Source organism: Cydia pomonella, chromosome 11, assembly GCF_033807575.1.
Source record: "Cydia pomonella isolate Wapato2018A chromosome 11, ilCydPomo1, whole genome shotgun sequence".
NCBI classification, from domain to species: Eukaryota; Metazoa; Arthropoda; class Insecta; order Lepidoptera; family Tortricidae; genus Cydia; species Cydia pomonella.
Window position 1 is genome coordinate 11762062 of NC_084713.1, and position 15931 is coordinate 11777992.

The 15931-nt window shown below is 38.5% G+C and overlaps 1 protein-coding gene across 1 annotated transcript in view; it reads left to right on the forward strand.

Moving 5' to 3' along the window:
• The window catches only part of LOC133522859 (endoribonuclease Dicer), an 81196-nt gene that overhangs the window by 23431 nt on the left and 41834 nt on the right, over positions 1-15931 (forward strand). The window contains exons 14-26 of the mRNA XM_061858320.1: positions 589-704; positions 1541-1673; positions 3994-4271; positions 5152-5338; positions 7358-7443; positions 8153-8291; positions 9670-9884; positions 12207-12289; positions 12520-12616; positions 13220-13331; positions 13693-13886; positions 15112-15348; positions 15742-15877. Of these exons, the coding sequence (XP_061714304.1) occupies positions 589-704; positions 1541-1673; positions 3994-4271; positions 5152-5338; positions 7358-7443; positions 8153-8291; positions 9670-9884; positions 12207-12289; positions 12520-12616; positions 13220-13331; positions 13693-13886; positions 15112-15348; positions 15742-15877 (2013 nt within the window). The remainder of the gene's footprint in view (positions 1-588; positions 705-1540; positions 1674-3993; positions 4272-5151; positions 5339-7357; positions 7444-8152; positions 8292-9669; positions 9885-12206; positions 12290-12519; positions 12617-13219; positions 13332-13692; positions 13887-15111; positions 15349-15741; positions 15878-15931) is intronic.

Sequence of the window (15931 nt, forward strand, 5' to 3'; positions counted from 1 at the left end):
CTTTCTAGCACTAACGACCACGGAGCAAAGCCTCGGACAGACAGACAGACAGACAGACGGACATGGCGAAACTATAAGGGTTCCTAGTTGACTACGGAACCCTAAAAAAAAATACAGCGTATTCAATTTTTTCATACAAAACTTGTTTTTGCTCTATTTCGTTTGTTTTATAAGCTCCAGCTTATAAAACAAACGAAACATTACAGGCATAGATGTACCTCATGTCATTGTACGTGCAAAGTTTTATTACAATCCAACCCGTAGTTTTAAAATGAGAACGAATCTCCGTTGGCCGGGAAGGAGAAATTCGGTCGAGCTTGTTGCGGACTCTTTTTTTTTTTTTTTTTTATACCACGACGGTGGCAAACAAGCATACGGCCCGCCTGATGGTAAGCAGTCACCGTAGCCTATGGACGCCTGCAACACCAGGGGCATTACATGCGCGTTGCCGACCCTTTAAAAACCTGTACACTCCTTTTAAACAAATATGTTTTTCTTTGGTTATAGACATTCTAAATTGAGACCTCACTGACGGTTCGGAACCGTACTGAATTTATTTCATAAATATTTTTGCATGATTTCTTATAGGGCAAACCCTACCTTAACCTGAAGACAGCTAAGCGATCAGCCGCTCTCAATGCCTGCATAAGGCTGCATCAGGAGGGCGAACTGGACCGAGTGACCATGCTGCCTCGAAATTATGGGTATAATGTTTTGTTTTATCTATTAATGTACTCGTTCAGCACTTTATCTAAATAGGTATTTGACTTCTAATCTAGCTCACAGAGATATAATCGATGATATAATTTTTAAATCAATTGTAATATATGACGTGCCAAATATGTGTAATGTATATTACATGGTCAATAAATGGCGTTATCTTATCTAATCCGTTAGACCTTCAAGATAGTTCTAATGACTTTTTAATACCGTGTTTTCAGTGTTTTCCGGTAAACCTAACAATTGTTTTTTTCCTAAGTATGCTGTGAATTAGATAGGACAAAATAAATATGATACACTATAATTGAGCAATAGAGCGCAAAGCGCTGGACAAAACTCCCCGTTCCAGCTTGGGTTGAAATGGCTTCCGGATGTCCGACTGTTCTCTGCAGTAGCTTTACCACGAGTATACACTGACATATTCGCTAACGTCTGCGTAACTTATTCTCTATGAATCTCGCTCGCACCAATATACGGGCGTACGTATAAGGCTACCAGTAGCATTTCTCAAAATGCTTGTGAAATGTTGTGAACAAGTTCGATAATGATTTTTGTTTTTGTCGATTCAGATTTTGTTGTTTTTTTTTTTAATGGTGGAGCGATGGGAGTTCTTGAGGTCTACAGCACAGAGATTTTGCAGATATACGATTATAATGAATTATTGGTTATAGAAATTTTGATACTTATGAATATGATATAAGAGATTACAGAAACTGCAGCGTTAGTTACTAAACAGGTCATGGAGATTATTTTACATTTTTAAGAAATTAAATCTTTGCAAATTTAGAGCCTATGAATTTCAACTATTGTTTTTGTACAGTAAAGTGGACTTTGAGGTCCCGGACATAAGATCGTGCTTCCTAAACTGGCCGTGGGACCAGGAAGAGGACGATGACGAGGAATCATCGCATAAGGCCGGGACTAAGAAGAGAATGCGAAAACATGATAAAGTGGTGAGTTGTCTAACCATTTGTTACAAATCATAATAAGTAAATGAAGACTTAATTCGGTCATATGAAGATAGTCATGCAATTAAACCGAAACACAGAATACCTACTTGAAAATGGAAGAAACAGGGTTGTTTTAACATAGAGCTTGGCCTGCCGTTGATGCAGTACGCCTTATGAACCGTCACATTTAGGGTTTGAGATCCGGATATCCGAAATATCCGGATCCAACGACTCTTAGGATCCGGATATTTCGGATATTACGGATCCGTTAAATATGGTCATGGACCTATATCAGAAACAATTTTTGAATGAAATTTATGAATGATCTCATACCATTTTGTGATTTAAAAATATTATTTACAATTATTTAATCAATTCAAATATATAGCACATCAATTATGACAGGTACATCACGTCACGCAATAACTTCATAAAATAAATGTGAATGTTGCTTAATCTTAACAGTAGTAACGTACAGTAACAGTTTTTAAAACTAGCTATCTGGATACCTCCTGACAGCAATAACGGTAATTTTCGTCAAAAATTCTATAACGTCGGATATGAACATCCAACAAAAACTTAACGGTAATAAATATTGAATCATTTTTAGTTTCTGAGATACAGAAAGTGCATAATGGGTCGGGTAAAGGTCCGATTTCATGAGTTTCCTTATTTTCGTAAGGATAAAGCATTATTTTCACATCCGTCTTTTTCCGTTGCCTCTCAACGTTAGCCCAACCCAGTATGCCTAACAAACAGTTGGTTGGGTATAAAACCAGATAGTACCCGTACATTATTTTATAGAGGAACCGTAAGAATACTTTTTGCACTCTCTCCTAGTGTTTCCAGGCGTACGATAATTATCGAGATGTACGTTTCAAAGAGCATTATCGTACGATAATTTCACCCCTTGGATGGCGCCACCTAAAAAGTCTAGTATTTGAAACAAAATTTGACGCTTTCCCTCAGAAATAGGCTGAAATGAGCACCTTTTGGGTGTTCGGGTCCTTGGTATAAGACAAAAATGTTGAAATTTCCTGTAAACCGTTTGGATCTATCTAAAAAAGACACAAATTCATTCATTCGTTTTATGATTTGTGCGCAATTTAGACAAAAATTGTGCTTCCTTTGATTATATATATAGGAATTTAAGCTTAATTTGCAGGAAATTTTTGGGGTATTGCCTTTTTGATAAGCGTACGATACTTTTTTCAACGGTACGATAATTTTGACACTCAAATACGATAATTCTCTTCCATTCACCGGGCAATACTGTTCTCACCAGAAGCAAGACATAAGATGCCTCATAAGGGTTCCAAACAATGGAGGCGGAATCGACTTTACTTCTCGCTTGGGCACAGTACAGGAGCTTTATGGTACCTCGGTTATGAAAATCCCTAGAATTTCTGATTACAAACCCTAACCTTTTGTAGCAGACACGCGTCAATGATATCATATGGTCATGAAAGTTGAAGTGGGAGTCAAGGACCACGGCTAGTGCGACACGCCTTATGTAATTTCATCAAACCGGTATATAAAAGATTAATACATGCTTGACAAATTTGTCGTTTATGAAGTAAATGTAACTTTTACTCCATTAACATATATTTTGTGAGTATAACTTACTTTTTTTATATAATAATAGTCCCTTTTTCGGCAAATACTTTTAGAACGTGACCATTTTTTATATGGATCCGTATTATCCGAATTAATATACGATTTTAAATATACGAAATATCCGGATCCGAAAAATTGGCGGATATTGCAAACCCTAGTCACATTGTATATAAATAAATAATAAATATAAATAAATAAATATTATAGGACATTATTACACAAATTGACTAAGTCCCACAGTAAGCTCAATAAGGCTTGTGTTGAGGGTACTTAGACAACGATATATATAATATATAAATATTTATAAATACTTAAATACATAGAAAACACCCATGACTCAGGAACAAATATCCATGCTCATCACACGAATAAATGCCCTTACCAGGATTTGAACCCGGGACCATCAGCTTCGTAGGCAGGGTCACTACCCACTAGGCCAAACCGGTCGTCGTGTATAAAACCGCAGCAATATTTTTGAGGAACTTGACACTGTCCTAGTCCGAGAGACTTGCCAGGGTTTGATACTTGAACCGTGCTTGATCATTAGCTTACTTGTAGCTTTGGTCTCGCAGTTTGTTGTTTCAGTACCTGTTATCAGTCGTTTACATGTCATCACTTACCCGTAGAACCTTGACCTTTGACCTTTTAGTTAGTTTATAGATTTGTCTCTTGTCTATTTACTGATTCTACATTTATTGGTTTCCAGTTCCCATTATACCTATCCGGATCCATGACCAACAGCCATCAGTATTATTTACACATAATAAAACTGGAAATCGGTTTCGAAAAACCTCAAGAAACTCGCGAGCGCGCTCTCTACGACCTTTTACTTAGAGACGAGGGCTATGGATTCATAACGCCAGAGGCGATCCCCAAAATTTGCCAGTTTCCGATGTTTTTGGCGGTCGGGGATGTGATGGTGAACGTGCACATGAATTATGCGGTCGTACCGCTTAATAGTGATATGGTGGATCTTATAAAAAGGTAAGATACAGGTCTTCTCTGTGTTAAAAGGTGCCTCCAGATTTGGCGAAAGCGCAGCTAGCAGAGAACGCTACACATCGTACCAGTGGTATTTCCTTCAATTGTGTAATTCCTGACTGCTCTGAGCAATAATTAAAGGCACAGTGTATACAGCGAGAAAGAGAACGCGTCATCGGCGCGATGATTTCGCTGCCAAACATAGGCTTTCTTAGAGAGTGAGAATTATGTACGTAGTATCAGCTTAATCTGTAATTATACTACGAAATGTACACGAAAAAGTTTCGCAATGAGAGCCAGTTGCGGATTCGCGAGATCTGAATGCACCTAAGCAACGTGATTTTAGTTTTTCAAATTCCGCTTGTTCGGAAAGTGACTATGAGATGAAAGCTTGATCGCTTTGGTATACTCGGGCAAAGTGATGAAATATTGTTTTTACGGGTATTTTTTACCAACAGTGAACATAATATAATTTCCTGACGTTCCAAAACCCCAAAGTAGGTTTATTAATCGTTGTATGTCCAATTGTTCACGTTGCATATTTATTATTTTTACAAGCTTTTATTTAGTTTCACCTGTTTCGTTCATTGTCTGTAATCAAATCTTGCAAGTTAAATTAGATCCACTTCCCGGTTTCCGATTGAGCTGAAAATTTGCATACATATGTAAGTCGGGTGACAATGCAATATTATGGTACCATCGAGCTGATCTGATGATGGAGACAAGAGGTGGACATAGGAACTCTGTGATAATACAACGCAACCTAATTGTGTTTGGGGTTTTTAGAATTAGCTCGATGATTATTAGTTGCCTGTGGAAAGAAAAGTACAGTCAGCGATAAAACCTTGTACCAAAAATGAAATTTTTGCCAAAAACTTTTTAGGTTCCACTTCTTCGTATTCGATCAAGTCCTCGAAATCGCCAAAAAGTTCCTGATCTACGACGGCACAGTCAACAACCTGTTTGTGGTGCCAGTTAAAGGCAGCGTCGGTGGCTACGACATCGACTGGGATGTCATGCAGAAATATAAGGAGATACCTTCGGTGCCCTTTTCAGGGCCAACTTACGAGGTTCGTACCTATTTTTTTTATCACGCTGAAAATTAAGACCCGTCGTGGCCTTACCACGGCTGCCTTAGCAGTGTCAAACCATAGAGAAATGAGAAATAAGCATGGAGTGCTCACTCCATATCTGTTTTGATGTCGAAACACTTATTATTTTCGTAGTCGACTTTAAGCATCGAGTAGTGCAATTATCAGTACCGCTACTTGACACTGGATGTCTTGGGTGTCGCGACTGGCGAAAATTGTAGTTTTTAACTATTCACTACTGATATTACAAGCAGAAGGAGTTGAAAATAGAGTTAACCGGAATCCGGTTATAATATTAGCTGAAAATTATTGAGCATTAGACTTTGTTCGACGCAACATCTAGTGTCAAGTAGCAGAACAATGATAATTCCGCTACTCGATGCTAGATGCTAAATATAAAGGACAAATTCCATTCTTTTTAACACATTATTTATAACAAAATACATTATTTTTAACTTTCACTAAACAAGACATGAGGTTCCAAATTCCAAATTCAAAAACAAAACATCGCTTTTGGGATCCAGGAGGATATGGAGTGAGCACTCTATGCTTACTTCTGATTTCTCTATGGTCAAACTGACATGATTATTCGCTAAAGTCTGCGTAGCTTACTTTCTATACATCTTGCTCGCACTAATTTGCAAGTACAATATATATATATGCATCTCGCATAGAAAGTGACTTACGCACACGCTAGGGAATAAGTCAGTGTCAAATTGATGGTAGCCGTAGGTACTGACAATTTGTTGTACATTTCCGGGTCGATACGTAATGACGGTACGGTGAATTTAGGCGAAATTCAGGTGACAATAGGGATGATGACACATGTTGAATTTTATAACAACATCTAGTAAAATAGGTAGCAAATGAGCAATTTATCGCAATAATGTGGTTATTCAAATAATATATGATAAAAAATATAGGACCTGAAAGTTTCACAATTAAAGGTTTTTTATTTCCAAAAAGGAATAAAGTAAGGGTACCATTGGATTCCTTACATTTTCTCCAAAAAAATATTGAACAGCAAATATATACATAAATGCAATATTTCACCGACAAAATCGAAATTTTAATGTTTTTCATAAGTACTTCCAGATGGGCTCTCGGTGACCGTGACATCACATTTGCTTATCGTTTTGTTGGGAGCGTTTCGCTAGTGAAGTACGACTGTCGGACTTTTGACTATCATTTCTGACTTTTGTATTGATTTAATGCAATGGGTCCCATATAGATATTTGATTCTGAAAACGAACCTGAACGAGTTATACCATTAATAAAAAGCGGCCAAGTGCGAGTCGGACTCGCCCATGAAGGGTTCCGTACCATTTATGACGTATTAAAAAAAACTACTTACTAGATCTGGTTCAAACCAATTTTCGGTGGAAGTTTGCATGGTAATGTATATCATATATTTTTTTTTAGATTTTTCATTCTGTTATTTTAGAAGTTACAGGGGGGGGGGACACACATTTTTTCACTTTGGAAGTGTCTCTCGCGCAAACTATTCAGTTTAGAAAAAAATTATATTAGAAACCTCAATATCATTTTAAAAGACCTATCCCTAGATACCCCACACGTCTGGGTTTGATGAAAAAAGATTTTTTGAGTTTCAGTTCTAAGTATGGGGAACCCCCAAAATTTATTGTTTTTTTTTTCTATTTTTGTGTAAACATCATAATGCGGTTCATAGAATACATCTACTTACCAAGTTTGAACAGTATAGCTTTTATAGTTTCGGAAAAAAGTGGCTGTGACAGAATCGGACAGACAGACGGACATGACGAATCTATAAGGGTTCCGTTTTTTGCCATTTGGCTACGGAACCCTAAAAAATGTCATCTAGCCTATTGTGTTGTTACCTTGGTGAAACGGGCCTGGTCTTTGGCTTTTATAGTACCGACCTAGGTTTGTATTTAAGAAACTTCAGCATACACATAAAATAGGCGATATCTTAAGTCTTCTACCTATTGTTTGGAAACATGTTTTTTTTGCTTTCAGGAAAGAAAAGCGCTAAAAGTGACTCCAGAAGATTACCAATATTCTGTAGTGACGCCCTGGTACCGGGGCGCTATCTTGCCTAGCCGGTAAATTCCTTAGAAAATTACATATAAGTTGTAAGCGTAACCAGGAAGGACCTACTCATTGTTACCAAAGTTATATAAAGGCAGTTGCTTTAGCGGTAGTAGCGTCGCCCCGATAGGCGGAACGATAAAGTTAGAGTTAGACCAAGCTAAGTTAGCATCGATTTTGATAGATATTCAGACTGTGCAAGTGTTATTTTAAACTTCTGTGAAATTATGACGTTTAAATAACCCTTGCAGTCTGGGCTATCAAAATCGCTGCCAACTTAGCTTGGTCTAACTTTAGTTCGATTCTACACAACGTCCACGCACAGGATGACCAGGCCTTGGCTGGGTGAATATTGTTGTATCGACAAACGCCGAGCGAAAATAAAAAAAATATCAGGATGACAGATGTAACTAAGTTAGCATACACATGAAATAGTGCAAGTCATAATTACCATAAATTAGTTCACGTTCGACTGCCGTTTTACTATCAATGATTGTCATGGCCCTTAGGGATTTTTTCTGTACGTTGGATATATTTGTGACCTTCCACGGGTAAAAAAGTCCGTTATGGCGGTTGGCACTTACGCTATTATTAACGACGCTCCAATACGAATGCGTTACTACGCGACGTAAGTGCCGACCACCATCACAAGGAATTTCACATTTGATCTTAAGATAGAAGAAACAATGCATAATTTATAACATGCATCTTACGTTTTACTAGGTACATAGTGTCGAAAGTGATAGAATATATGACGCCAAAGTCCGCTTTCGACGACTCTTCGTACGACACCTACGAACAATACTACTCCGCGAAATATCACCTGGAGATTGTTGGAAGAAAGGACCAGCCATTGCTTGAGGTAATTTGTATTGCTATTTCAACCGACCCAACATTAAAATGTTTTTTTTTATACAAGTCGAATTATTAGTCGTGTCTTTTTATCTCCAAAATCGTTCTGAAAGCAAATTAGGGTATAGTTTAAAATTTTCCTTCACTGTCCTATTTTTTATTTTTTTAAATAAAATGAACAGTTTCAGCGCGCGACTTTGCTTAGAATGAGGATTTCCGGGATAAAAAAAAGTTATCTTTCTGGTTTAACCCATTGGTTGACTGGTAGAGAATGCCTTATGGCATTATGTCCGCCCTTTTTACCTTCATGTATTGTGCAATAGTACATTATGATACAAGTGTACTAAGTGGTGGTGGTTGGTTGGTTGGTTCTCGGCTCTTGCCTCTATTAGTATTACTGGCAGCGTCAATTTTATGTTCTTCATTTTCAATGCTTGAAAATGACATTTTCGTTGCTTGAGAATGACATTTTCGTCAATATATAAACTAAAAACATGCAAAACTATTCCAATTTTATGACAAATACGGAAAATGGTGCGCGCGTTATTTTTTTTACGCACGATTTTAATGCGCGCGCAAGACAAAGGCGCGAATGAAATCGACAAACAGCCAATTAATTTTTTTTTTAAAAAGCTAATATTTTCGTATTTCTATTCGACGGATGGAGATCAACTCGATTAAATGTTATGTCTATTCATGTGTGATAAAACCTCTTTGAACTAACATTTGAAACCTTATAGTTGGTTTAAAAAAATGTATTACTCGACCAAATTAAGAAGGCTCCGTTTCCATGCATATTATTAGCAATCAGTTAACTTCTTAACTCAGTCGGATAATATAATGAAAAAGCACGAGTGTTATAATATACTGAAAAAGCACGCGTGTTTAATATCTAGGATTATGAGCTCAAAATCGGTAGAAAAAAAAACGTCGTTTTGAGCAAGTGTCTTGAAAATATTAAATAAATAAAATAAAACCTGTTCTTCAAATTATATCTATACCAAATTTTGAGCGTGAAGCGCAAAGGTTTGAGCGTGAAGAGGTAACAGAATGACAAAGTTATTTTCGATTAATATTAGTAAGGATGTTTAACAAACACGTTTATCTATATCCATATCTTAACCTCCATATAATATAGATATTCACAAACAATAGGCTAACGGCTATGTAAATGCATCTTAATGTTTACTTCAAAGTATTGATAACTGATACTTTAAAGCTAAGAAAATCTAAGAGAAATTATTTGATCGCGATTATCAACGCCATAATGAACGATAAAGTCCATCTCCTTCTATGGAGCCATGTTAAATTCTTCTGTTAATCATGTCATATCAGGCTGCGTCCGTTATTCGTACATTGGTCCAATAAGGTAATATAACTATTTACAGGTTTGCAACATAACCACGCGTATGAACTGCCTCCTACCCCGAGCGGCCACCATTAAAGCCTTCACAGACAAACAGAAAAAGCTGATCTCAGTCTCACAGGGCGACGACAAGCCCAAGAGTTTCACAGAGATCTTCATTCCCGAATTCTGTGTGAAATACGACTATCCGGGCGTGCTTTGGTACAAAGCGACGATGCTGCCTAGCATCATACACAGGTAAATATTTGTGACCGCGGCCGGCAAACCGTCCCAATTTGTCGCTTGCCATAAGTACGAGGTTTGCTTGTATCTTTATTCGAATAACCTGACAAGGCGTCCTTATATCAAGTGACAAAGTGGGACGTTTTGCCAAAGATATCAACTGACGCGCGCGGCTACAGCTTTATATCAACCTTTTTTTATAACAAGTACGGCCCGCCTGGTGGCAAGAGGTCACCGTAGTCTATGGCCGCCTGCAACTCCAGAGGTGTTACATGAGCGTTGCCGACCCTGACACCCCGCACCCTCGTTGAGCTCAGGCAATCTTACTCACCGGCAGGAACACAACACTATGAGTAGGGTCTAGTGTTATTTGGCTGCGGTGTTCTGTAAGGTGGAGGTACTTCTCCAGTTGGGCTCTGCTCTAGATCTGGAATGACATCTTCTGTGCTGTGCCCTACCACACAAAGCGAGATGGCATTCACAACGCCCTTACCTCTCTTTTGGACGTAGCTTAAGTTCCAACCATCGTACATTCCGACACGGTTCACGATGACGCTCCGCGCGCAATAGGCATAGCGTTCAAAGGGTTAAAAGTAGCAGAGGTGTGAAGTCTAAGAAAAAATAGAAATGTTTTGTGGTAAGTGCATTGCCAAACGTCAACTTTCGATCTACTGTCTAATATATGGGCCGTACAGGGAAATCTACGTTACCTGTCAAATTCGAAGCACGAATTTGTCTTAGACTTTACAGATCTATACAATCAATGAATTATCTTATTTATTTACAATAAGATATGACGTCCGACTTTCAATCCGGAGGTCGCGGGTTCAAATCCTGGCTCGTACCAATGAGTTTTTCGGAACTTATGTACGAAATATCATTTGATATTTACCACTAGCTTTTCGGTGAAGGAAAACATCGTGAGGAAACCTGCATACATCTGCGAAGAAATTCAAAGGTGTATGTGAAGTCCCCAATCCGCATTGGGCTAGCGTGGGGACTATAGCCCGAGGCCTCTCGCACATGAGAGGAGGCCTGTGCCCAGCAGTGGGACGTATATAGGCTGAATTATTATTATTATTATATTATTTACAATAACAATATACATAATGGATATATTGGGACCGTGCGAAGTGCATGGTGGGGGTAAGCAAAGCGATCCCAGCGCATAAGGTGGTAAAAATTTGAACTAACTGCGGATAGCGTCTTTAACATTTCGTACAATTATATGGCTCGAAATGAAACTTTGATTTACGATTACTCCTGAAATATTCATTTAAATTGAATGGTGTAAGGGACCATTGTAATCTGTATGAAATGCTTAATATAACTAACTTGTTTATTTTGATAATTGTTAATAATGTATCCATGTAAATAGCTTTGCTCTGATAATTAGATTAAGATAATTATATGTAATACTGTCTTACTATTCATAAGTGCTTGTTGCTAGGCCTACATGAATAAAGTATATTTTAATTGGAATTGAATTGAATTGAATTTGCAAATGCCACATATTACGTGATCTTTTTCTAGAAGTTAAGAATGGATATAGTAAGTTATCCTTAAAAGATAGACATTTAACATCGCGGACTTTTTTGTAGACCTATGAATGAGAAACAACCCCACCATACATTGTGTTGTTATAGCTCAAACGGATTAGGCAGCGTTTTCGATTAAAGCTCCTAGCCAGCGTGATTTTTTCCGAAAACATCGTTATATTTCAAACAATTTACACAAAACCTTAACAAGTTATATACTTAAGCCTTCCTCAAGAATCACTCTATTGATAGATGAAAGTCGTATGAAAATCCGTTCAGTAGTTTTTAGTTTTGGAGTAGTTTTATAAGATGTAGTGAATTGACGTTTTCCCCTAGACTTGCGGACACTAGGTTGCGTGACAGTCGTGCACGCTCCCAATACACAGATGATGACTATAACTAGCGTATATCTAAAATAGGCCCTTGAGGCATTGTACCAAGGATGCTGGCGACATTTCCTTGTTGTATCGCAATACTGATACGTTGTGCGAGGAAGCCGCCAGCTCTTCGGTCACCAGTTACGTCAACCAGACGTCTCGCGATTTCTCCAAAGAAGTTGTGCGCGCTGGAACCCCATGGACCTAGAGTTTCAACGCCAAATGGTACAAAATGGTACTCTCTACCGAGGCTCAATGAATATTTGTTGATACTTAGTCACAAATGCTAGTATTCTTTAACGAATACAACGTTCTCTTTTGGCTGTCTAAGGTTGGAATTGTAATGTATTCAATGTCACGATTGTATTAATTCAAAATGCTTATTTTGTTATTAAGTAATTCATTTATTTATTTTATTTCAGAGTTCACATGTTACTGATTGCGTACGACCTTCGCGCTGAAATCACAAAATACACAAAATATGGACGGATCCATTTACAAAAAGGTACTTTGAACATACAAAGTCATTGATAGATATGTATTACTTATTACACCGTGGAGAGACACTACTTGCACGTCATTTGTGCGGCAAAAATGCCGGGACAATGTGAGGAAGATGAGGAGTAATTCCATTAAATCTCCATTCATTATATTTTCCTCACTTTATTTTTCTCGTGCGAGATAGCGTGTAACCATATCGTTTGAAAAGAGAATTAAATTGACAAATATTTTTAGACGAGGAATGGGAGCCAATAACGATAAACCTACCTGTCGCGACGAAATCACTGCAGGCGCAAGTTGAAGAGCCTACGACTATCAACAGTATCGACAGGTGATATATGAAACCTTACTTTATACTTACAAAATATAGACTAGGATATTTTCGTGTGGAAAGTGATGCGTTAGAAGTTTTTTTGCGCTACATGTGAGGAGGGATGTGATATTGTATGGAAACTATGTTTCTACTGACATTTAAAAAATCCGTCTGGAAATAAATAAGTATTTTTTGCATGGGCGTTAACCTTAACTTTTGATAGTATGAATGTACTTGTATTGTCTGCATTCTTTAAATCTGCGTACACACTATTTCTTTCTTTGAATATAGTAGTATTTAAAGTTAGCCAAAATACCTATATCCGTGCTTATATGTAGACCTACCAACAAGAATAACTTCTGAGATAATTTATTGGATAACACTGAGGGACGATGACACGTAAGTAAGTAAAACAACATGCTGTAAGAATGAGGCCGCACTGGTGCGTTGCGTCGCGTTGTTTCGCCGCAAGCGTCGTCTCAAATTCAACGCTGCGTGGTTTTACATATATTTTTTATGACATGCCACATTGATGCGTTGCAACGACGCGACGCAAACGCAACGCAACGTTGTTCAACTATGTTGCTTTAGACAAATCACAAAAGACAATATATTTTACAGGATAAATAACCCCATAGACCCAGAGAACGCTCCTCGTCGGCCAATCGTGTCCATGAAGGAAAGTCTGTATCAACTGCAACAGAAAAAGATAAACAAGGAATATCCTTGGGATGTAAGTATTTTAGATGCTTGAACCCACGTCGTATTTTAGAGACAGTAGTTAAAAACCGTTGGTAATTATTGCGTCCCGTAAAAAAATATGTATTGGAGGTTTGACTGACTTTTCTTTATCGCACTTATACGCACTTGGTCGATGCAATCCGCCTTTTGACCTGACCCAGTCTTCAAGTTACGACCTGCGAGCCCTGACTGTTCGCGTAAGAGAAGCGTTAGCGCCAAACCAAGGGCTACCTGCGGCCCGCAAAAGGGAAACAGTAGCGCCGAAAGTCTGGCATGACCTTCGGGTCATCATTTTTAGTGATCCCTTAAAGCAAACCTCAATCTCACTCAATTTATTTTATTTCTACTCACAGGCAACAATGGAACCAATCGACATAGAACGCAACATATCGTCAGTAACTCTTATGGACATAGAATGCTACGACGAGTTCGTATCAGCACCTTTGTACGCACGCGAGGAAATGTCTCATATGGCGTTCATGCGCTCGCCACCGCGCGCTCCGAGTACTTCGGCAGCCGCGGCAGCCATCCTGCCGCCGCCTCTCAAGTAAGCACTTACTATAGTCTCTACTACCATGAACGTCCATAGAACCTTTTTTTTTGTGGCTTTTACTCCCTGCCAATTTGCACAGGGTGGATTCGCCAATATTGGTGTTGACTTTCACACATGAGGAGAATGTTCGGTATCATAGAACGTCTGGTTGTGCAAGGAAAAGTAGGAGGTGACAGGGCTAGAGGGATATCCCCAATGATCTCATTGGGGATATCCCTCCATCTGGACCGACCAAATCAATGCCAGTGTGTTAGCCACAATAAGTACATGCTGAATGGTGACATTTCGCTAAGCGAGTCGTTCAAAAATTTACATAATAATAATAATAAACTCTTCATTTTAGACCAGCATTTATCCATATTTGTTAGTAGGGGCATTTCACGCCAAGCGGACAGCTAAAAAAATGTCAGATCATAGAATTTGGTCATATTTTGAATAGTTATACTACTCGATGTCCTGAGTTTATGTATATTTTTATTTTATTTTTATTCGGCACCGTTTCCGGTTTATAAGCATTTAAAAAATGGACAAAATCGGAGAAGTGCATTTTTCAAAAGCTGTTGTTGCTATTATTAAATGAACTGAAAAATAAGTTTAATATTGATTTTTATATAATATTAATTGCTCTTTCTTCCAGTTATAAACTCAGGACATCGAGTAGTATAACTATTCCAAATATGACCAAATTCTATGACCTGACATTTTTTTCGCTGTCCGCTTGGCGTGAAATGCCCCAGTAGGTAATATTTTAAACTAAGTAAGCTATATCTACTTAGAGCTACCAATGACTACTTATATCCAGTACCTAATGAGCATACGGTCAAGGCGCTCGTCTAACGCCCTTAGCATGTTGTTAGTGCTGCCGCGCACACTTGGTAGCAATGAGGCCACTCTTTTTCGCCTAATGCCATAAAAGTAATGGCCACGAGCACTCTGTATAACGAAGAAGAAGAGACTATGGCATAAGATCTATGACTAAGATGCGTGAAAATATGTCTGGAGTATGTTGTGATTCCTCGCGTTAATACTTTTGAACTCCCTCTTTGTGGTGGCGACAACCACGTAAAAATAGAGGGACCAAACCCTAAGAATATAGGTATGACTCCACCTGTGAGGTAAAACGCAATGTTTTAACAGCATGTACTGCTGACTCACATGAAGTCATGGACCTCAAATATATATCTTTTTCACCAATCTCACCATACTAATTTGTCATCAGATACAACGATAAAATCAAGCTGCTCTCCCTGAAGCCAACGGGTCGCGGTCCCGAATTACGCGACGTCCTCTTCGCGCTCACAACCATCAACTCCCACGACACGGCCAACCTGGAGCGGGCGGAAACTCTAGGAGATTCCTTCTTGAAGTTCGCCGCCAGTTTGTATTTGTACCACAAGTTCCCGAAGTTGAACGAGGGACAGCTGACTAATATAAAAGGCAGATTGATTGGTAACAGGTGAGATTCTTATTTGTATTATTGAGAATGTTTAACTTACTCATTCAATTTAGACTATTTATAGTGAGCATAATTATTAGATTATTGAAGTTCTCGAAGTTCCGAAGCTTAACGAAAAGATGCTGTTGAATATAAACGGCATATTGACTTATCATTAGTATTCATTATAATTGTTCATGACATGACATGTCATCGTGATATCCAGTGGGATCACCTGAGTGATTTACTAGGTAGTCATAGTTTACGGAAGTTCTTATAATATTTCCCAGACAACAACCGACTTCAGCCCATAGGTTTGAATCGTGTCGTTTTTTCTAATCTGTTAGAATGAAATAGGTAGTATCTTAGGCTTACTTTGGAGGAGCGAATATGAATTACAGACATTTTCCACAGGAACCTATACTACGCCGGCGAAAGGGTGAAGCTGGGCGGTCGCATGAAGGTCGAACAGTTCAGTCCGAGGAAGGATTTCCTCGTGCCCGGCTTCTTAGCGCCGAAGCAGGTGCAGCAGTTCATGGAGGGCCATTCCGTAAGTAACTCACTTTTACTCCAGAATTTATTTGAACACTTTCAGAGCAGGTTT